The 22603-nt window shown below is 42.6% G+C and overlaps 1 protein-coding gene across 2 annotated transcripts in view; it reads left to right on the forward strand.

The window, feature by feature from the left end:
• The window catches only part of Mylk3 (myosin light chain kinase 3), a 50979-nt gene extending 39657 nt beyond the window's left edge, over nucleotides 1-11322 (forward strand). The window contains exons 10-13 of one of the 2 annotated variants that reach the window (XM_032887719.1): nucleotides 2580-2708; nucleotides 7059-7211; nucleotides 8463-8595; nucleotides 10149-10208. In XM_032887719.1, coding sequence (XP_032743610.1) covers nucleotides 2580-2708; nucleotides 7059-7211; nucleotides 8463-8595; nucleotides 10149-10208 — 475 coding nt within the window. Of the gene's footprint in view, nucleotides 1-2579; nucleotides 2709-7058; nucleotides 7212-8462; nucleotides 8596-10148 lie in introns of both variants that reach the window. The other variant, XM_032887718.1, reaches the window with a different exon arrangement.
• Nucleotides 11323-22603: the final 11281 nt, after the last annotated feature.

The following is a 22603-nucleotide window of genomic DNA, read 5'->3' on the forward strand; positions in this document are numbered from 1 at the left end:
ACCAGTTGTTCGTATGACCACTTATAGTGACACACTGAATTCAGAGCAAGAAGCAACCACTGGAAGCTCCTGGTGTGAGGGAGGCTTCTCATGAGCAGGATCTGTCATGAGCAGGTAGTGGTGATGCTGGTGAGGGTTCACCAGCTCAGAAGAGGAGGGGAGTGGGGATACAGGGTTGGTTTGTGATAGTTTTCAGTTTTGGCAAACTGAGGAGCACAGTCAGATTTAGAGCTCTTCTGAGAGCCAGAACCAGCATGAACAGAGCTATAGAGGGGAATCATGGGAGATGGCATTAGTTACGGCCTGAGAACCAGGGTGTGAGTATGAGCAGACTGATCTAAGGCGAGCACAGTATGGATGAGACCACTAAAGAAGAATCCTGAATGCTAGGCTCAAATGTTATTTGATAGGCTACTGAATCTTACCACTCAGTAACTTCATGATGGGCCCTTGACACTGGCCTGGGAAAAATCAGTATTTAGATCACCCAACTTGGCAATTACTGCAGATCAAGCCTTTAAAAAAAAGTCTAGACAGCTGCTTTTGAAAATTTACCCACGGACCACTATTTGAGATCATTGAGCTAGTTAATTTTAACACACACACACACACACACACACACACACACACACACACACACACACACATTTTGCCTGTATGTATCTGTGCACATATGTACAGTGTCTACAGAGACCAGAAAAGGGTATCGAATCCCTTGGAACTGGAGTTACAATGGTTGTGAGCCACCATATGGATTCTGGGAATTGAACCTGAATCTTTTGTTTTGTTTTGTTTTGTTGGGGTTGTTTGTTTGTTTGAAACAGGGTTTCTCTGTGTATCCCTGGCTGTCCTAGTACTGGATCTGTAGACCAGGCTGGCCTCAAACTCACAGAGATCTCCCTGCCTCTGCCTCCCAAGTGCTGGGATTAAAGGTGTGTGCCACCACACCTGACCTTGGACCTGGGTCTTAACCCATGAGCCATCTCTCCAGTCCTCAGTGACGTCACATGTGCACTGTGTCTCTCATTCTCTTCTTGTGGCAGTGACACAGGAACAGTTTTGGCCTAGCTTGGCATTGGCCCAGTGAAATTTTACTCACATTCTATTGGCAAAGCAATGCCTATGGCCAGTCCCAGCATCAGTGGAGTGGAGCTGATTTTAAGGTATTTCTACTTGCAGTGGAAGGAATCTCACACCTCAGGTCCCAGGGTGTGAAAATAGGGCACAGCAAAGCACACAGCTTCTCCTGGTTGTGAGCCACCATGTAGTTGCTGGGATTTGAACTCAGGGCCTCTGGAAGAGCAGTCAGTGCTCTTAACCGCTGAGCCATCTCTCCAGCCCCCGGAGCTCTACTTTTGATCCTTTTGAATACGTGCTTGAAAATCGCTGGATTACACAATTCTACTTGTTACATTTTCATTAGTCACCTCTCTGGGTTTTGTTTCGTTGAGAGTCTGTTACTCAAGCTTGCCTAAACTCATTGTGTAACTCATCCTGGTCTCAAACTCATCTCGGTTCCCCTGTGTCAGCCTCCTGAGTACTGGAATCACAGTTTAAGACACCACCCCCAGCTCTCATTTCTGATTTGAGCCACGTCTGCTCCATTTCACTTACTTACACTGCATAAAGGCTCTGAATTCTCTACATTCTAGTCAATGCATGCTATATTTTTCTCCCTCTGTTGTATGTCTGTGAGCATTTAGTATTATAGACATTTATAGGGGTGCACATGGAAATACACTGTAGTTGTAACTTGTATTTCCCTCGTGATTGTTGATAAAGTCCATCCTTCCTTTTCTTACTATGACCCCTCCTAGCACATGTGCACACAAACAAAGCAGCTGCTCTCCAGAAGCTCTTGGTACTTAGTCATGTGCTTTCACGTGACGTACTGTTAGATCTCCCCTCCTCTTCAGATTGTAAATGGCTAGGACTGTAGTTTTCTTGTTATGGATTGTAAAACGATGATGTAATGTGTGTTGGGGGGGTGGGGTGGGGGATGCCTTTGTGGGTCCTGCCAAGGTGTCCCCCTGAGGAATCACGCCTGTGACAGGTCTAGAATAAAGAAGATTTATGGAGGGGGAAGGGAGTGGGAGGGGCCTGGAAAGAGGTAGAGGCAGAGAAAGAAGGAGAGAAGGACAGAAAGAGAGGTGGGGACATGTAGGAACAGAGAGAGAGTGAGAGGAGGAGGAGGAAGAGAGAGAATGGGAGGAGAAGAAGAGAGAGGGAAAAGGGAGAGAAAGGAAGGAGAGGGAGAGGGAGGTGGAGAAGAGAGAGAGGGTGGGGTAGCGCAGGTGTCTACAGGTGGCTGCAGGTGTCTACAGGTGGCTTCAGGTGGCTGTTGGGTGGAGCCTAGCGGAATTGTCTCTAAGCCATCATGGAGAGGCTGGAAGCAATGTCTGAGGGTATGATCATTCCCCCAGGAAACCACTTGTGTAGTGTGAGTGTGGGGCTCAGATAACACACAGGTATGGTATATACATACAGATAGGTAGGGTGGGGAAGTGTTTCCTTCCAGGATCCACATCTGCTCCACATTCTCTCCCTTCATGTGCTCTTAACTCTTCTCTTTTTCTCAGATATAAACCTCGGGAGAAGCTGAAGGTGAACTTTGGTACTCCAGAGTTCCTGGCCCCAGAAGTTGTTAACTATGAGTTTGTCTCATTTCCAACAGACATGTGGAGTGTGGGAGTTATCACCTACATGCTGTGAGTACTCGGGTGGGAGGTTGGTTCTGAGTGGGGCTTGGGTTATCCATCTGACATTGGTACTTTTAGAAGCAGAGACACACACTTTGGCCAGTGTTGTCAGGAACACTGATAGAGGAGCTGGGCGGTGAGATGGAAGGGAAGCAGTCACCTAAGGGGGGCTACAGATGGAGCTTGCTTCTAGCTACTAAATGAAAATAAGGACAAGACCATCCTACATGTGGTTGAGGAGAAGGTTTTGTTGTAGATATGAGGGAGAGATATCTGGAAGAATCCAGAACTGGTGTGGGATGGGAGGAAAAGGGAGAAAGGAACAGAAGAAGGGAATTGGGCAAGCAGACTTAGAGTGGAACCACTGATTAAGAGCACCAAGAGGGCAGGGAACCAAGAGAGGAACCGAGAGCCACTAAAGTGAAAGTCAAAATGGCCAAGTTTAAATAGGGAAGAGAACCTGGGGAAAGGAAAGTCTGGACCTTGGAAAGGAGAGGTTTAGGGTAGGGGGCAGGGTGAGAAGTGCTGGAAGGAGCCACAGGTACTGAGTACTACTGGGAGAGCTGGCCAGTGTCTGCTTTGATGTGTTAAATAGGCACCTAGGTTGGTTTTTTTTTTTTCTTTTCTTCCCCCCCCCACCCCCCACCCCCGGAGCTGGGGACTGAACCCCGGGCCTTGCACTTGCTAGGCAAGTGCTCTACCACTGAGCTAAATCTCCAACCCTCCTAGGTTGGTTTTTTGTTTGGTTAGTTTGTTTGGTTTTTGTTGTTGTTTGTTTTGGGCAGGGTGGTCTTTGAGATCTAACATTCCAGCCTTTCGTGGATGATAACTGCATCTGATCTAAAACTGGGACATCATTGTCATGGGCCCAGGAAGGCTGGAATAACGGTAGAACTGAAAGGGACAGAAGTAGGTAGACTAGGGACATCTGTCTCCACTGCCAGGTTCCACAGAACTGTCTGGGGCTACTGAAATGCAGGCTGCTTTGGATACGGCCTTCAAAGGAATGCTTGGTTCCTGTGCTTTGTAGGTAGTTTTGAAGCCATTTGCACTTTTAAGTTGATTGGAAATTGTTATGCCCAAGTCACAGGGATCCCCTAAAAGACCACTGAGGAGCCGGTTCCAATGCAAACACATAAGGGTCTTTATTGTGAGCTCCTGAGCGAGGACTCTCACTGTCACTGTCACCATTGCAGCAGGTCAGAAGTGAGAACCCCAAGTCTAGGGGTGCAGGGTATTGATTGTGGTTACAGCAAGCGTGGGGGAATTTCTGCATGGGTCAGCAAGTTAATATTTTATAAAAACTGCATTTCTGGTGTAATCTGTAGGAAACAAACATGGTTGGTGGGGGGCAAAACCACCTGAAAAACAGGATGGCTGGGCTACTTATTTTGTGCAGGCTGTCTTAGATTATCTATTTGTATCTTGACCTGTTGTAGACTGAATGGCTGTTGCTAAGCAGGGGGCAGGAGGGAGGTTGCCGTAGGATGTTTGTTCAAGCGGACTTTGTGGTTTTCCTTCTGGGATTGGAGTTTAGCCCCTTAGTCAGGAGCTTTTTCTAAAAAATGGAGTTGGTTGGGCTTTACAGAAATCTGCCGGGGCAGATGTAGACTAGGGAAAGAAGGCAAAGTTAAAGAGCTTGGGGGAAATCATCTAACTTGGGTGTACATTTGAAACTTCTAGACCAGTGGTCCTGGTAGTTGGGGCAGGAGAGTCTTAAGACCGGAGAGGGGGACAAAGTGAGAGATTGAGAGAGACAGAGATAGAGACAGACAGAGACAAAGAGAGACAGAGACCAGAGACAGAGAGAAATTCCATCCTCAGGAATAGGGAGCTGGGAAAACTTAGGCTGTTGATTGACAGGAGTACTCATCTGCAGTCCCTTTGACTTGTAAAAGGCAGAACCAAGTCAGCTACCTGAAGCTTACATAAATTTTTTAAGTTTACAAAAAGAAAAAAATACGAGTTTTGAATATATTAACATTACCACTGCTGTAATCTGTAGTTCACATCATAGAAAAGGCAGTAGATTCATGCCTTTGAGTCATCATAAGACCTTAGGAATCCAAAGAAATAACTCCAAAGCATTAATATTCTTTCCTCTGTCCCAAGGGCTGGGCATATAGATTGGACAAAGATGTTTTTGGCACAATGAGAAGCACTGTTATGTCCATATTTAGAAGACAACTAAAAGAAATGTAAATTTTTGAGCATGTGATTTTGATAATAGCAGTCAGTGCTTTATAGGGCTAGATTTATAGCTTATCAGAACTCCACTGATTGCTAAAAGTGAACTTTTGAAGTCTTAGGATAGGGGTTGGACAGTAGTGTAGAGAGAAGTCTTAGGATAACAGTAGTGTAGAGAGGGGGAAGATGTCTGAAACATTCTCACTTTTTACATACCTTAGACCTTTACAGCTGGTATTTACTTTCTTAGACCCTCACAACTTACATAACCCTTTTTCTTTTAAACCTTCTCTTTTCCCATCTAATCATTTATAATGAGACACTGCCAGGGGCAAGCCCAGGCTGTTCTTTCTTGTTGGTTCCACTTGAGGCAGCAGAGGGGGAAGAGCTGCGGCTGGGGTAAGACTTGGTCTCACAAGATATTTAGAGTTGCTGTATAAAAACAAAATGTTTACCTATCTTAAATCTAAGTCACTTTGCTACTGTAGCTGAGCTGCCTGAGTTCCTTTTGGACCAGAAACTGCAGTCTCTGGCAATTGGCACCTCATCATAAAACAGCAGGGAATTAAGTAAAGGATTAAACTAGAGCCTTCTCCCTCTTGTCAAATGCCTCTTGCTTGTCAGGCTAGGGGGAAGTTTGGAGCAATAAACTTCTATTGAACCAGAAGAAGAGAATCATGCTTGTAGAAGGAAAAACTTTTACACAAGCAAATATGGATTAAACTCATAAATTCATATATAGATTCATGCACACCCAACCATAAGTCTCCATTCACAGCAGTTGGGCTCAGCTTACATACTTATCTTGTAATTACATACTTACACACACACACATCCATACTTACATATACATATGGACAAAAGACCAAGCACCAGTACAGAAAGAACTCACTCATTCTTGATGGAAAATGAGCTCCAATCTTTACTTCATAGAGAAAAAAAGCTTCTTCACTTTTGTTGTTAAATGAATTAAGGCAAGTCTGTAAGAAGAAAGCTTTACTCTCTTTAGTAAGAGTGGGCCTGCCTTGCTATTAAGAAAAGATCTGTTCTGTCCCATGCTAAGGAGAAACCTGCCTGATTCTTCTGCTCTTTGTAGCTTCTTCTTTTTCCCTCTTCTCCCTCTGCATTCTGCACGTTGTTCTCCTAATATTTTTAGTTGCCTTATAGTTTCTAAGTTATACCACTCTGCATTCTCCTTCTAATCTTGCTCTCTCTTCCTGCTCTGATGTAACAATGCTCCACTCCTCATGCCTTACTCCCAATGCTTTCTCTCCAATGTGTATCTTTGAATGTGATCTTTCCCAGTCTTTTATACCTTTTCTAGGAGAGTAGATCACATGGTTTTCCCAAGCACTGCCCTCCCCGCTTTAAATTAAAGTTCACTAGAAATTCAAACATAAAATTAAATAAGAAGTTAAAAACAGAGAATGTTTACATGCATATCTATTAAGAGTAACTATCTGACTAAACATTATCTGTCACCAGTTTCTATAAGTTCATGGAGAGTTAAAAACCATAACTTTTGTGACTAAGTTATTAGTGAAGTTTTGTATAGATAAACCCAGTAAATATTTTATCTTCTATCCTTGCACCTACAGTAAATCATTAGTTCCCTTTTTATGACCTTTGGTAAATGGTTTTACAACCTCTTGGAATGTACTCTAAGTTGCAGATGCCTGCTTGCTATATCAGTAGCAATAAACGCATGACACTTGAAGACTGTCAAAGTCCTCACTGCAGTTTTGGTTATCAGAGTAGTCTTATGGTTGGAGGTCACCATAACATAAGCAACTATATTAAGTGGTGGCAGTGTTAGGAAGGTTGAGAATCATTGCCTATGAGTTTAATCCATATTTGCTTGTGTAAAAGTTTTTCCTTCTACAAGCATGATTCTCTTCTTCTGGTTCAATAGAAGTTTATTGCTCCAAACTTCCCCCTAGCCTGACAAGCAAGAGGCATTTGACAAGAGGGAGAAGGCTCTAGTTGAGAATCATTTCCTTAGAGATAAGGAAACGGTTACATGAGATGGGAGACTGTTCAGAATGTCCTTTCCCCCACCTCCCACCTTCATGTGAACATACAGAGCTATATATGCAATAGAGAAGTTGTGGAAGAAAAGCTTGTGATACACTGAGCTTATGATATATTCATGATCCTTTCTCTTCTCCATAGACTCAGTGGTTTGTCCCCATTTCTAGGGGACACAGATGCAGAGACTATGAATTTTATTGTGAACTGCAGCTGGGATTTCGATGCTGATACCTTCAAAGGGCTGTCAGAGGAAGCCAAGGACTTTGTTTCCCGATTGCTGGTCAAAGAGAAGAGGTATTTTTAGTTGCTTGTCACTCAGTGGCCATTATATAACAGGCCCTGATCTGTGTGCCAAGCTGGTATGCTGAATCCTTTTATCCTGAGAGATTTCTTAGTCTATTACTTGCTTGGACTATTGAAAGGAGCTGCAGCTTGACATCAGAGTCTTAGAAAGAGTTATATTACAAATAAGTGTTATTTCTAAGTTATCACTTAATAATAAGCTAATGTTGGAAGAAGCTGAGGTATGTAGATGTCACCCTTGGAATACAGGTCTGAGTACTTCATTTCTTCATCACAAAGGCATTCTTAGACTTCAGCTGTGTCTTAGGGTGACTATTGCTGTGATGAAACACCATGACCAAAGCAGCTAGGGGAGGAAAGAGTTTATTTAATTCACAATCCTGTATAACAATTCATCATCCAAAGCAAGTGAGGGCAGGAACCTAGAGGCAGGAACTGATGCAGAAGCCATGGAGGGGTGCTACTGACTTGGTCAGCCTGATTTTTTATAGAAACCAGAAGCATCAGCCCAGGAATGGGTGATGGGCCACCCACAATGGGCTGGGTCATCCTACATCAATCACTTATCAAGAAAATGCCGTACAGGTTTGCCTACAGCCTGACGTGTGAAGGCATTTTCTCAGTTGAGGTTCTCTCCTTTCAAATGACCCTAGCTTGCTTCGAGTTGACTTAAAACCTGCTGACACAAGCAACTTTATGAAAGTCATTGGTTGAGCCATTGAGTTTTTTGATACTCAGACATGAAATAATTGGAAACTGGCACAAAGGTGACACAAAAGTACACCCTAGGAAAAAGGCCCAAGCATCTGGGCTTCAGGACAGCTCAGTGCTCTTAGGTCTTCAGTTTCTTACTGTAAAATCTTTCTGAGTGAGGAAACCCAACCTGGAATTCAGATGAGCCAGTTGATGCTCTACTGTGCCAGGAGAAAAGGGTTTTGTTCAAGCATCATGTTCTCCTAAGAGCAATCCTAGTAGCAGCTGGCCTTCCTGTTCTGCCTTAGCTTCCCAGCCCTCTGTGGGAGGCAGTGGTGAGTCACTAGGACACAATCTTCTGTAGAGGTCAGGAAACTTCTCACTGACAGCTTTCACTGCCTCTTATGAGGAGGGGAGTTTTGACAGTGGGCGTAAATCTGCAGGGATGATGAACTGTTGACTCAGACTTTGCACCCAATAGTACAGACTCTTAGACAACTTGAAAAGGCAAACTCAACTCAATGGTTCTACTGCTGTTTGACTCCACAGCTGTAGGATGAGTGCCACACAGTGCCTGAAACATGACTGGTTAAATCACCTGATTGCCAAAGCCTCAGGCTCCAACGTTCGCCTCAGATCCCAACTACTGCTGCAGAAATATATGGCCCAGAGTAAATGGAAGGTATTTTGGTTATTTTGTTTTTGTTTTTTCAGTAAAAGCTGCATTTGAAAGCACTACAGCCAAGTTTTTCCTCATACATGGATTCTCCTTATAAGGATTATTTAAAGGGAATATTACTCTCTCATGTCATAGCTACTAGCTTGATTAAAAGATCCCAGGGGTCTGGGCATGATGATGTACACCTTTAATCCCAGGACTTTGAGAGGCCAAGAAAGAGGCAGGCAGATATCACTGTGAGTTCAAGACTAGCCTAGTCTACATACCAAGTTCCAGGTCAGCCAGAACTACAGGTTCTAAACAAAAATCAAACAAAAATGCCACAGAACAGAAACTACTGGTATAAAAGTGATGTAGCCCATAGTTGTCTGAATTCTTGAAGTACCAGGATGAAACTGAGAATATATTCTTCTTAGTGATGACAGTTTGGAGGACCCAGGCTTAGCTGTGTGTAGTGTTGGGACTTGATTCTATCACATTTTAGAAAGCAAGACGGGAAAGTTATATTAAACTTTAAAGCTTTTAAATGTTGCTCACCACAGGTTTTCAAAACTTTGTTGTTGACTCAGATCCCCATGGGAATGTGTGGGATCAACAGGTTTTTGTGCTGGGCTCAGTATGTACTTGGTATGTGTGAAGCTCTTGGTTCAAATCTCAGCATAAAAGAAACAATAAAAAGACCCCACATAACTCCCTCCCCCAACTTAGAAACAGACAATGAAACCCAAACCTCTTTCCCTGGGAGCTTTCCTTCCCAGCCATGTGAAGCAAACACTTTACACTGCTTCCGTAGTATAGGGCAGCCTTTTGCCTTTCCTATGCCATCTGCTTTTGTTTAGAGCTCTTTCTAGTGCACAGGATGAATTTGATGACCCACTAATGATTTATGAGTCACAATTATAAAATATGTTCTAAGGAGCACTACTTTCCACTTTAAAGGACAGGGTAACAGTTTTCTTCTCAAACATGCCCCAGAATGTGACTTTCAATTGTTCTGGAAACCTGGTCCCCCTGTAGAGTACCAGCTGCTTTTGTTTGTTTGTTTGGTTGGTTGGTTTTCTTTTATTGACAATAGATGTTTTTCCTCACATAATAAATCCCTGTCTGTTACTGTCTCCTTTCCCTCTCCTACTATCAGTTCCTCCTCCCCCGCCTATCTGGATTCACCCCCTTTCTGTCTGTCATTAGAAAACCAATGGCACATGCCATTAATCCCAGGACTCAGGAGTCAGAGGCAGGTGGTTCTCTGTGAGATCAGGGCGAGCCTGGTCTATAGAGTTGAGTTCCAGGCCAGCCAGGGCTACATAGAGAAACCCTGTCCTGAAAAACCAAACCAAACCAACTAAGTAAACAAAAACTAGGCTTCTAAGTGATAATAATAAAATATAACAAGACAAAACAAAACACAACTAACACATAGGATTTGGACAAAATATACAGAAGGAAAAGAGCCCAAGAGAAGGCACAGACGCCTAGACTTGTCTTTCCATCATGTCTTAAGTACTCGATCTAAAGATGCACTTTTTCTTTATCCCCCTCCTGCCTTTTACTTCAAGAAACATTTCCATGTGGTGACTGCAGTCAACAGGCTAAGAAAATTTCCAACATGTCCCTAATCTACAGCTGGGCCTGGGAGTTCCTGAGGCGACTCACAGTGATAATGTGAAGAGATGGCTCAGGATTTTATGGAGTCTGGAGCTTGGCTGTTATTGATCTTATTTTGCAAAGAATGGTGGAAGGAAGAAAGAGAGAAAGAAAGAAGAAAAGGGAAAAGGAAAGAAGACGGCTACGTTGCTGGCCTCCTTGTGGATGAAAGTGTGTTTTTTTAAAGCCCTAGGAAGGTCACCAGGTCTAATGCTGCCTCCTCCCCAGCACCCTCTCTTCTGGTAATGAGAGTGGGCACGCTCAGGAAGGGCAGGGAAATCCTACTTGGCCTTTGGTCAAATTCAATTCTAAACTCGTCATGGTTAAAGAAGCCAGTAGGGAGGGAGGCATGGGACAGGGAAGAATTAGGTCCGACAGTGGGAAGGAATATGATCGAAACATACTGTATAAAATTCTTAAAGAATTAATAAAATGTATTTTTAAAGGAGTCAGTAGGTTCAAGCTGCTTGCTATTTTAGTGAAAGAAGCTCCTTTTTTTTTTTTTTTTTTAACAGTGAGTAATAGTGCAAAGATTCAGAATTGATCAAAATGCAAACTGCACTCAACTCTGGGTGAGTCAATCCTCCCCTATCCGAGGCTCAGGGAGCGTCTCAGAATAGGGGATGGAAAGAACGTAAGAGTTGGTAGATGAGGAGGAGTCCTAGGGGGTGTCTTTGAGACATGACATGACTTGTGTTGGCATCAACTTACAGTATCTGTGGCTACCTGCACAAGATCAAGTCGGCCAAAATTCCAGTGAGGATGGGAGGAAACTCCAGAGGCCCACCCCTACTGGTGGAGCTACTGGCAATTGTTGGCTGATGAGGCAGGGAGAATTGTTCTTCTTTAACCTCTAGCAGTAGTTGTTTATGCCCCAGTAGATGCTACATACCCATGTGCAGATGGGCAGTACCAATTAGACTGGGGAGGTTACTGATGGCAAAAAAAATAAATAAAAGGAGTACCTGTAGGTAGGAGGGAGATGGAGTGGGACATTAGGGAGAGTTGGAAGCAGGTAGATGGATATGATCGATATGCATTGTACTAATGTATGGAGTGTTCAAAGAATAAAAAAGTCATTTAAAACAGAACTCAGTAGATTCTTTGGCAGGGAAAGGCATGCCATCCTGGAATGACTGGGATCAGTGCAAAGGCTTCTGGTGTCAAGAGTTCCTAGAATTATGACTAAATTAGGGTCTCTGCTCTCAGGACATGTGAGGAGAACAACCCTTAAATATGTTTTAATTTCTCTTTTAACAATGAACACCATTCAGACAGTGGTAGTGCATGCACGCCTTTAATCCCATGAGGCAGAGGCAGATGGATCTCTGTGAGTTCAAGTCCAGTCTGGTCTACAGAATGAGTTTCAGGATAGCCAGGGCTACACAGATAAACTCTTTCAGGAAACCCATGAACGCACACACACACAGACACACACACAATATCAGCTAGGGATAGCGGCTACACTTGCAATTCCAACACTCAAAACTCTGAGACAGAAGGATTACAAGTTTGAGGCCTTAAAAATAAAACAATATCAGCCTACATTTCTTTAGTATTATTTGAAAATTAGAAACCTATCAACCTCCATGACCAAATTTGCTTATTTTAAGTGTGCTTTTAAAGCTTGATGTGCACCCCCAGCTGCTCGCTTAATTCCTACCCGTTCTGGCGTCCCCTTTCTTGGTTATGAATTTCTAATCTTGTAAGTCTGGATACTGATACACACTGTATAGGAAAAGGTAATTATAATGTGCAGCTTCCTAACCGAAACTCGGAAATGACCCATCACAGAGCAATGAAGAACAACTGCTCTCCCACACAGCCTGTGCTTAGTCTGAATAGACTTTTCTAGAAGGAGGTATATGTAATCACTCTGGTGTGCATTGCCTGAGATGCCCGTTCTCAATGTGGTAAGTGACTAGCATATCCCCAACTTGTCGTGTGCGTTTAAATACTTTGCAAACTTGTGAAGTTTTTAAAGGATGTTGTTCTAATTCCATTCTAATTCCCTTATTTCTTAACTGTGTGTATATTCCTAGTACTCTGTGTGTGTGTGTGTGTGTGTATGTGTGTGTGTATGTGTGTGTGTGTATGTGTGTGTGTGTGTGTGTGTGTGTGTGTGTGTGTGTGTGCGTGTGTACATTTACACAGGTGTGCATCTTCCCTTGGGGTCAGAGGTCAGTGTTGAGTGTCTCCCTGGATTGTTCTTTGTTTCCTGCTTTGGCTAGATTGGTGGCCAGCAACCCCGGGGTGCCCTTGTCTCTGCTGTTTAGCAAGGGATTACAGGCTCTGATGTGGGTGTTGGGATCAAGTTGTTTGGCAAGCAGTTTACCCACTGAGCTGTCTCTCCAGCCTCCTGGATCCCATTTCATCCGGCCCTTTCAGTCTCTGAAGTGATGTTTAGACCTTAGTTAGACATATGTCAGTCTCACAGCTTTCTTACCCTCAACACCCATCCACCCCCGTACCCTCTCCCCCACACTAAAGACTTCCTGGCAGAGAGCCTGGGTGCAGACAGAGAGGTTATTCCTCAGCAATGCTTGCGCTCCCCAGGTTCCGAGATTCCAGAGCCACCATGTAAAGCCCTGCTCCAAGATGGCCATGAATGAACAGCTGAAGCAGGATTGTGGCACAGCCTTAGCGATGCAGTCCATGATCTGGCAAAATGTCAGGTCTCTTCCTGGGAAAGGGCTTAAGGGTAGTCTGCAGAGGGAACTAGAGAGGATCTTTCGAGTTCTAGCTAGGATATTGGAACTCAGGGCACTTGGTGATGTGAGTCTTCCTGGAAACACACACAGGTTGCCACACTGGTGTAGAGAAGCTTGTCCAATAGAAATGCAAAACAAGCCACACACGGTTTGAACTTTAGAACCATTCCTCTAAAACATCCATTTAAATTAAGATCAATAACTTAACCCCGTGTGCCAAATATTTATATTGTTTCTGTTCATACTAAGTCTCCAAAATGTGGCTTGTAATTTATATTTACAACACATGCCAGTTCAGATGCTATGCTTTTATTAGACAGAATCTATATGTAGAGTTCATAAACTATACTTTAGAAAATGATCCCATACAGTCAAATACTTTGCAACATACCTAAAACTTTTTCTAATAATCTAATGAGGTATCCATTTTTACACAGTCAAAATTAGTAAATTAATTTTGTCAGTGGATTAACTATATTTTAAGTATTTTAAAAGATTTATTTTATTTACGTGAGTACACGTTAGCTGTCCTCAGACACACCAGAAGAGAGCATCAGATTCCATTACAGATAATTGCGGGCCACCATGTGATTGCTGGGAATTGAACTCAGGACCTCTGGAAAAGCAGTTAGTGTTTTTAACCACTGGGCCATCTCTCTAGTCCTTTATTTATTAAAAGACATCAATAAGTCTGTTTTAAATAGCTTTCCTGTCGGACTGGGCAGGTCTAGAGAAAACACTGTATCTATTTTATTTCTGCTATTTTTTCCCTGTGTTCTTGGTGTTGCCTAGAGAAACAATTACTGAAGAATCTATAGGCTTTTGTTTTTCTGGTAGGATATGGAGAAATCAAGGTGAGGCTGAGTTTCTAACTGGCTGGCATTTCTAATGCAGGAAGGAGCTATATAGGCTGCTGACTTGTCACCAACAGTCTTGCTCAGCTGTGGAACCTATGTGTTAGGCCATCACCATGCCAGGCAAGATGTGCCCTTTGACATTGTAATGATACAACGCTTGAAGGTCCAACTAAGTTATCCAGTAGAATGAAAGCCCATTTCACAGGAAGCACCCTGTTCTTATAAAACACAGCAAAGCCCTGTGACTAGGAAAGACTTGGGCCCCAGTGAGGAATGTTGACTTGGATGGAAATTATTATTAAATTGTCCTCTAAACATGTGTGCTTACACCCATACATTGCTTCTGCATTCAGCCATGAAGAGAAGTTCTTGGTACAGTTGGTGTCCAACTGGTCAAAGTATTAGGAACAATGGCTGTTACTGTGGTCTACACTATTGTTTTGGGACAGCATTCCAATACTCAGGCTTAAAGAGAAAAACATTCGTATATGCATACCAACCCCTCAAGGTCCAGAAAACCCCACAGAAGAGTGGGAAATGTAAAAACTGGGAAAGGTGAGGTGGAGTATAGTTATGGCGTATAGCATTGAGTTCATTTTGTGTCACCCGTCTATTGCTTGGCATGGGGCCTGCCTTTAAGTGTGGTTTGAATACCATTAGAGAAAACTGACTTTTCCTTTGCGAGCAGTTGTCATTTGGAGATAACCCCTTGGTTATGGATGGGAGCTCACGTCTCCTTCCTCTCTCAACACTGGGACACCCATCTGGCTTGGACCTGTGCAGGCCCTGAGTATGTTGCCATGGTTTCTGTGAGTAGTATGTTGCCATGGTTTCTGTGAGTAGTATGTTGCCATGGTTTCTGTGAGTTCATGTGCACATCATGGTGTATCTAGAAGATCTTGTTTCCCCGGTGTCCTCCATCCTCACTGGCTCTTCTTCTTCCTCTTCCACAGAGTTCCTTGAGCCCTGAGGGTAGGGGTTTGAGGGGGACGTCCCATATAGGGCTGAGTGTTTCAAGGTCCCTCACTTCCTACACATTGTCCAGTTGTGTGCCTTGGCATTGTTAGCTTTCATCTACTACAAGAGGAAGCTTCTCCGATGATGGCTGAGTGACACACAGATCTATGGGTGTAACGGAATGTCACTGGGAGTCACATCAATGCTGTGCTCTCTGAGCAGAACAATAGCATTTGTCCTGGTCTGGTCTGTCCAGTCTCAGGTTCTTGGCTACCTGGGCAGTGTCAGGCATGGGTGTCGTCTCATGGAGTGGGCCTTAAATTCAATCAGAGAGTGGTCTCTATATAGTGTTTGTGCCAGCATCGCACATGTAGGTAGATGACACCATTGTAGATCGAAGGGTTTGTAGCTGGGTGGGTGTTTATCTTTCTCCTCTGGTAGAGTGCGGAGTACTTTATAGTACAAGAGTCAGTAGGGAATACCAGAAATCTTCAAATCAGCTTTCATATTCTTTCATAACTGAATCGATGACATCACAAATTATTAAGTATTTTCAACCTTTGACCTCCACCATCTTGCCTCTATAAAGTAAATGTGATCGTAGTTGCCATCCTCGGCTTCCTGGGGTGACAGATGATGTAATTAGTCCCTTTGCCCTTATGAAACTGTGTCTTGTTGATTTGCACAATGTTAGCTGTTTTAATAGTTTTACATAGGTATTTTTGATAGCTATGCAGTGATGCCCAATTAAATAAGTTTTGGGTGGATATTACATTGTTTTCTGATTGTACAAGTCCATTTCTTTTACCTAACATCACCAGGGCGCTGTTGTTTTTTTTTTTTTTTTTAAGATTTATTTATTTTATTTATACAAGTACAGTGTAGCTGTCTTCAAACACGACAGAACCCATTACAGATGGTTGTGAGCCACCACGTGGTTGGTGGGAATAGAACCCAGGACCTCTGGAAGAGCAGTTGGTGCTCTTAGCCGCTGAGCCATTTTTCTAGTCCCAGGAAATATTACTGTTAATAATTATAGCATACCTGTTGACAACATAAGAAAAAATGTTAGCAGAAATTAATCAAGAGATGGTGAATCGAGGACCACGGTTTTACAGAATAGATCCTGCTATAGATTATTTCTTGCTCAAACAAAATCTGTGTTTTCTACAATTTCCCGGCATATGTTGCTTTAGTATGTCAGATTTTTTTTTCTCATACTCTTGATGATCAAATTAATGATTTGCGTACTTCTCTTATGCTTGCCTATATTAATTAGACTAGTTATAGAGGTAATGCATTCAATCTTGGCCTCTATTACATCCACTACTTTTCCTTTAAGATAGAGAAGGGAGAGGATGTGGAGAGTTCAAGGATTCTTATACTCAGGGATGGGAAAACCAGGGATGTATAACCTGTTTTCTTCTTGGAGTTGGCTAATGGCTTAGTTCCTTGCACTGTCTGTATGGCCAGGGTCTCGTGGCCTGGGTGTGGTCTCTTCCACACCCAGGACTGGAGGTGGATAATAGTCTAGAAGACTTTCGTGTTATCTGTATGACTGAGACCACACCAGATCCTCCCTTAGGCCCTTAAGACAACACAAGTAGTCTATCTATAGAATCCATTCTCATGGTAGAAGTGACTTGTACTTTGATAAGAGTTTCATTGTAATCACTCCTCCTCGTTCTCCTGGGATTGTGGTATACCAGGAAAGATTTTTTTCCCCCAAAATTTACTGTACTTAAATATGCCTAAAATAAACAGCCCTGGGTCAGAATGGTTACTCTTCTGGCTATGGCATTTGCAGAGACCCCCCCCCCCAATAACAGCCCACAGTTGCATGACTGTGAACTTTTAAAAATGGAGTTTTTTTTTTTTTTTTTTTTTTTTTTTTTTTTTTTAGAAACTGGACTTTTAAAGTGCTTAAACTGTTAAAGGCTGTGGTATTTTTAAGTTTGTAATATTGTATTGATGTGTCAAGTTGACAAGGGGTTGGTTATCATGGCAGTTATATGTTAACATGACACAAGTCAAAGTCGCCTGGGAGGAGGAAACCTCAACTGAGAAATTGCTTCCATAAGATCGGGGCTATAGGCAAACCTGTAGAGCACATTTTAAATCAGTGATTGGCTGGGAGGGCCCAGTCCATTGTGAATCGGGCTACCCCTGGGCTGGTGGGCCTCAGTTCTACAACAAAGAAGGCTGAGCTAGCCATGAGGAGCCATCCCTTCTGAGTGCCACCATGTTGGCAGCATATGGGAACACCTGAAAGGAGGAAAGATTGATTGGAGCTCATGTCTATATGGTTAGCTCAGTTGTTTTATTTTTGTCAGAGTGATATCATGGTGGGAAGTGTATGGTTAAGCAGAGTTGCTCTTCCAATGGGGGCCATGATGCAGAGACAGAAAAAGAGGGATAAAGAAGCCAAGGTAAAGTCCCTCTGTGTATGCCACCCCCATCGATTAAGTCCCATCTTCTAAGTTTCTAATCGCCACCCTTTCAAATTAGGAACCCATAATGGGTTAGGTATTTCGATGAGTTGAAGTCCTCATGGTCCAATCATGTCTCAGAACACCGGACTGGAGATCAGATCTTTAACACGTGAACTTTTGGGGGTACATTTCAGATTCGAACTAACTCATAGAATATAATAAACATAATGTGTACTACTTCATGAATTTGCCGCTCATCCTTGCACAGGGCCTATCTTATTCTGTATTCTGACGATTTTCCTATATGTACTTCTGAAGTGAGCACACATTTACTTTAACTTTAGTTAAAATCATTTATGACATGATGTTCTGATGAGCTTTTTAACATCTACAAAGCCCACAATCTTTCCAGGCCTGTCTCCACCCCTGAATAAGCCTGCTTCCACCCTTCCTCCATTCCCTTGGGACTCCACCAAACCTTGGTGTGGACACAGTTTCCTTCCTTCTTGTGGACACTCTCAATCCTCCTTTCTAATCCATCCCCATTCTTTGTGTGCGTCTCCAGCACCTAGAAGCACTTTCTAAGTGGGACTCCTAATGGCCACACCTGCCAGGGACACAGGTAGGTGAGCAACATTCTTCTTGCCCTCCATTCTCACCCTCAGAGGCCCCTGAAAAGACAAAAAGTGTAGTGACAGTTTGAGAATTTTCATTTCTTTAAACAATATTATAAGAATATGCTTTCATTTTAATCTCGGGTGTGGGGCTGCTTCAGACTGTCCACGGCAGAGGACTCTGATTTGCCTTGTGCTCTAGCGGGAGTGTGATTTTGTCAGCAGCAGCTAGTTTCTGCTATTGTATGATATTTGGAACTCTGGAGACTCTCTAGAGTCATGTATAAAGAAGATACAGAAGAAATGAGATGTCCTGATGGCAAAGGTCAAACTTGCCCCAAAGGTCAAACTCGATGCCCCTAATCAGCAGAAAGTAGTTACACTGCCCCCTTTCCTTTCTGTCATCGTCCTCTCCTGTGTAGTGTTAGGAGGTTGAAAGGGTGGAAAACAGGTGGGGAAGGGTGGAAGAACGAAGACCCCACAAAACGGCAAAAGACAAGTTACAAAAAGGGACCTAGTTCTGTGTCTTTGCCCAGGGGTAGACTTGGCAAGGTCCAGTCTGGGGCTGGGGCTAGGTCCTTGAGGGGTTCATGTTTTGATTCCTGAGAACTTGGCTTTCCTCATGGAAGAGAACAGTGTTATTCGTCCTAAGGCTGCTGTGTGCTTGGTCCGTGATATCCTTGAGATATCCTGTTACCCTGTGGAACACTGCTTAATTAGCTTCCTGCTGACACTATCCCATTGTATGATGGGTTTTTCTGACTCTTTCCATATGTAAGAAAAATGTAAGTAAGATGGCACAAGCCATAGGCTTAAAAAAGTTCTCCTGACTTCTCGCATCTCCTGGACCTTCAACCCTGTCAGTGAAAAGTGACTTGCTGGTCTAAGTCAAGCCTTCCTATGTACAAATGACAGACAGACAGACTGAGAAAGGAATTGGAATCAACTCAATAGGTTTCATAATAGCACGCACACACACACACACACACACATACACATATACACACACACATACACATACATACACATATGCACACACATGCACACACACATACACATACACACATATGCACACACACATATGCACATACACACATACACATACACACACATATGCACACACACATATGCACACACACACATATCAAACAAGTTCTTCCACCTATATGATAAGACTTTATGACATTGAAGATCTTAGAAGATAGAAAGACCTCCCATGTTCATGGATATATAAGATTAATATGGTGAAAATGGCCATCCTACTAAAAGCAAACTACAGATTTAACACAATCCCTATCAAAATTCTAACATAATTATTTACAGAAACTGAAAGGACAGCTTTCAGCTTCATTAAAAAAAAAAAAAACACAAAACCCCAGGATAATTAAGACAATTCTGAATAATAAAAGAATTGCTGGAGGTACCTCCATTCCGAATTTCAAGTTGCAGTACAGGGATTTAGCATTAAAAACAGTATGCTATCGACATTAAAACAGACACGTTGATCAATGGAATAGAGCTGAAATTCCAGACGTAACTCCACACTCCTATGGACACCTGATTTTTGACAAAGAAGTAAAAATAAAAACAACAAAAAAAAAAGAAGCATATTCAACAAATGGTGCAAGTCAGACTGGATATCCTGATGGCAAGCTTGAGTTTGCCCCAAGGAACTACACCCCTAGGCTGCATGTGGAAGGATGCAAATAGATTCATATTTATTACCATGCACAAAACTAAACTCCAAAGGAACAATGACCTCAGCATAAGGCCTGATGCTCCAAATCTGATAGAAGACAAAGTGTGTCTTGAACTCACTGACACAAGGAGGAGTTTCTGAACAGGACACTGATAGCACAGGCACTAAGAACAAAAATTAATGGGGTTGGGGATTTAGCTCAATGGTAGAGTGCTTGTCTAGCAAGCGTAAGGCCCTGGGTTCGGTCCCCAGCTCCGAAAAAAAAAGAAAAAAAATTAATAAATAGGACTTCATGAAACTGAAAAGCTTCTATATGGCAATGGACACCGTCATTCAAACAGTTCAGGTTACAAAATGGGAAAAGATATTTACCCACTACACATCCGATAGAGGATTAATACCTAAAATATAAAGAACTAAAAAAAAATCATTGGACATTAAGAAAACAAATAACCCAACTAAAAAAGGAATATTAAACAGATATCAAAAGCTGAAACACAATTAGCTGAGAAACACTGAAAGAAATGTTCAACATCCTTAGTCATAGAAAAATGCAAATCAAAACTGCTCTGAGATTTCACCTTATACCAGTCAGAATGGCCAAAAACAATTAAAAAAAAAAAAAAGGACAGTTCATGCTGGCAAGGATGTGGGGTACACTCATCCATTGCTGGTGGGACATGGGGTACACTCGTCCATTGCTGGTGGGACACAGGGTACACTCATCCATTGCTGGTAGTAGTGCTTGTACATCCACTATGGAAAGCAGTGTGGCAGTACCTTAGGAAGCTGGGAATAAATCTAACTCAAGATTCATTTCTACCACTCTTGGGCATCTACCCAAAGAGTTCTACATCCTGCTACAAAGATACTTGTTCATCCATGTTTACTGCTGCTCGACTCATAATAGCCAGAATTTAACAGCAGCCTACAATGTTGAAATGTGATACATCTACATGATGGAATATTATTCAGCTATTATAAGGAAATAACCAAAATCAAGAGATTCCCAGGTAAATGGATGGAGATAGGAAAAAAAAAAAATCATCCCGACTGAGGTAACCAGACTGAGAAAGACGAATGTGGTATGTAATTCCTTTCTTCTTTCTAGGATTTATTTATTTGTTTTATGTATGAGTACACTGTCTGTGACACACCAGAAGAAGGCATCAGATCTCATGACAGATGGTTGTGAGCCACCATGTGGTTGCTGGGAATTGAACTCAGGCCCTCTGGAAGAGCAGTCAGTGCTGTTAACCACCCTCATGGTATGTATTCTTTTACAGGTAGATGCTAGCTTTTAAGCCTTTCACAGGCGTGCTACAATTCATGTAACCACAGGTGTTAGGTACAGAGTAAGGGACTAGGAGAGGGGAGAGATCTCTCAATGAACAGGAAAAGAATATATACTTATGGAGAGATGGGCCTTTGAGGAAGGCCCTTACTTCTACGTCTGGAAACTTATTACAGTAGAAGCTTCTTAAAACACACACATATATATGTTTTATATATGGTATACATATGGTATATGAGATCATATATATAGGAGTCAATATATATATATGTATATATGTATATATATATGTATATATATATGTACACACACACACACACACACACATATATATATATATGAAATCTAAATAGAGTCATCAAACAATGAAGACAATGCTGCCAAGTGGCCAAGTGAAATCTGTAGTCAAGAATTAGTTCCGGGGTTGGGGATTTAGCTCAGTGGTAGAGCGCTTGCCTAGGAAGCGCAAGGCCCTGGGTTCGGTCCCCAGCTCCGAAAAAAAAAGAACCAAAAAAAAAAAAAAAAAGAATTAGTTCCATCTAATTGAGTTATTGGCCAAAGGGGCCTCATGAAAACCCTTAAATAACTTGGCAATTGCCAATGCTATTACAAACTGATGGTAAGGCCCTATTGCTGTAAACAGTGCTTACAATGTCATTATGTAGAAGTCAAGCTGGTACCTAACTAGTCTTCATCTCTATTTACTAGTGTTCATGGTACTGGAAGGCACTTTGCACACGACACCAACCCAGCTACAACCCTTTTGTTCCACAGTGGAGACCGGGCCTGCATGGTCCACTGGTGCAATAGCGGCCCAGTGCAGTGTGGGAGTGACCAGCCGCTATCCGACTGAATTTAAGGCCCGCTCTATGCGATGGCCCAGGCCTGACACTGCCCCAGTAGCTAAGAATCTGAGGCCAGACATACCTTGGGCCTTGGGAAAATCTAAATAATTTTGTTTTGCTAAAGGAACATAGCAATAAAATGACTCCTAATGATATCGTTATAGCCACAGAGGAGTGTCTCACTCAGCCATCACCAGAGCTTTCTCTTGTAGTAGATGGGAGATAACGCAGAGCCCAACAACTGGACAATGTGCAGAGAGAGACCTTGGAATGTGCAGTCCTAAATGGGACTCCTCTCCTCAGAGTTCAGGGAGCTATGTGAAAAAGGCAGTGTGAATGCTAGAGATGGATGACACAAGGAACGTCTTACAGATACAACAGGACTGACAGACATGTGAACTCAGACATAGCAGCCTGCACAGAGCCTGCACAGGTCCAAGGCAGATGGGGTCCCAATGTTGAGAGGGAGAGGTGGGCATGAGCTCTAACCAAAAAACCATTTCAATTTGACAACCACAAAGGAAAAATTAGTTTCTCCAATGGCGGACGTGTCACTGGATTTATATAAGTCACACTTAAAGGCATGCCCAGCAGGTGGCCAACACAAATCAAACTCCATGTTATTTTGGTACATTTTTTTTGTCTTATATCGCTTTGTTTGTTTTATCTTACTGGGATATTGTTTGCATATTAGGGTTTCTGATTTTATGTTCTTATGGGCCTTGTGTATGTGTTTGTTTCTTGTGCTTTTGTTTGTACTTTTATTTGCCTGTTTTCTATAGAAAGACGATATGGAGCTGAATGAGCTGGTGGGGAATATCTAGAAGATGGAAAGGAGAAGTGATCAGAATATGTTGTATGAAAATCTATAAAGCCCCTTCCATGTTAAAGGGTTTACTAAGATTACATTTTTTTGTGTATGGGTAGCAAAGAAATAAACCGGTGGATTGTTTTATAA

This window comes from Rattus rattus, chromosome 17, assembly GCF_011064425.1.
Source record: "Rattus rattus isolate New Zealand chromosome 17, Rrattus_CSIRO_v1, whole genome shotgun sequence".
NCBI classification, from domain to species: domain Eukaryota; kingdom Metazoa; phylum Chordata; class Mammalia; order Rodentia; family Muridae; genus Rattus; species Rattus rattus.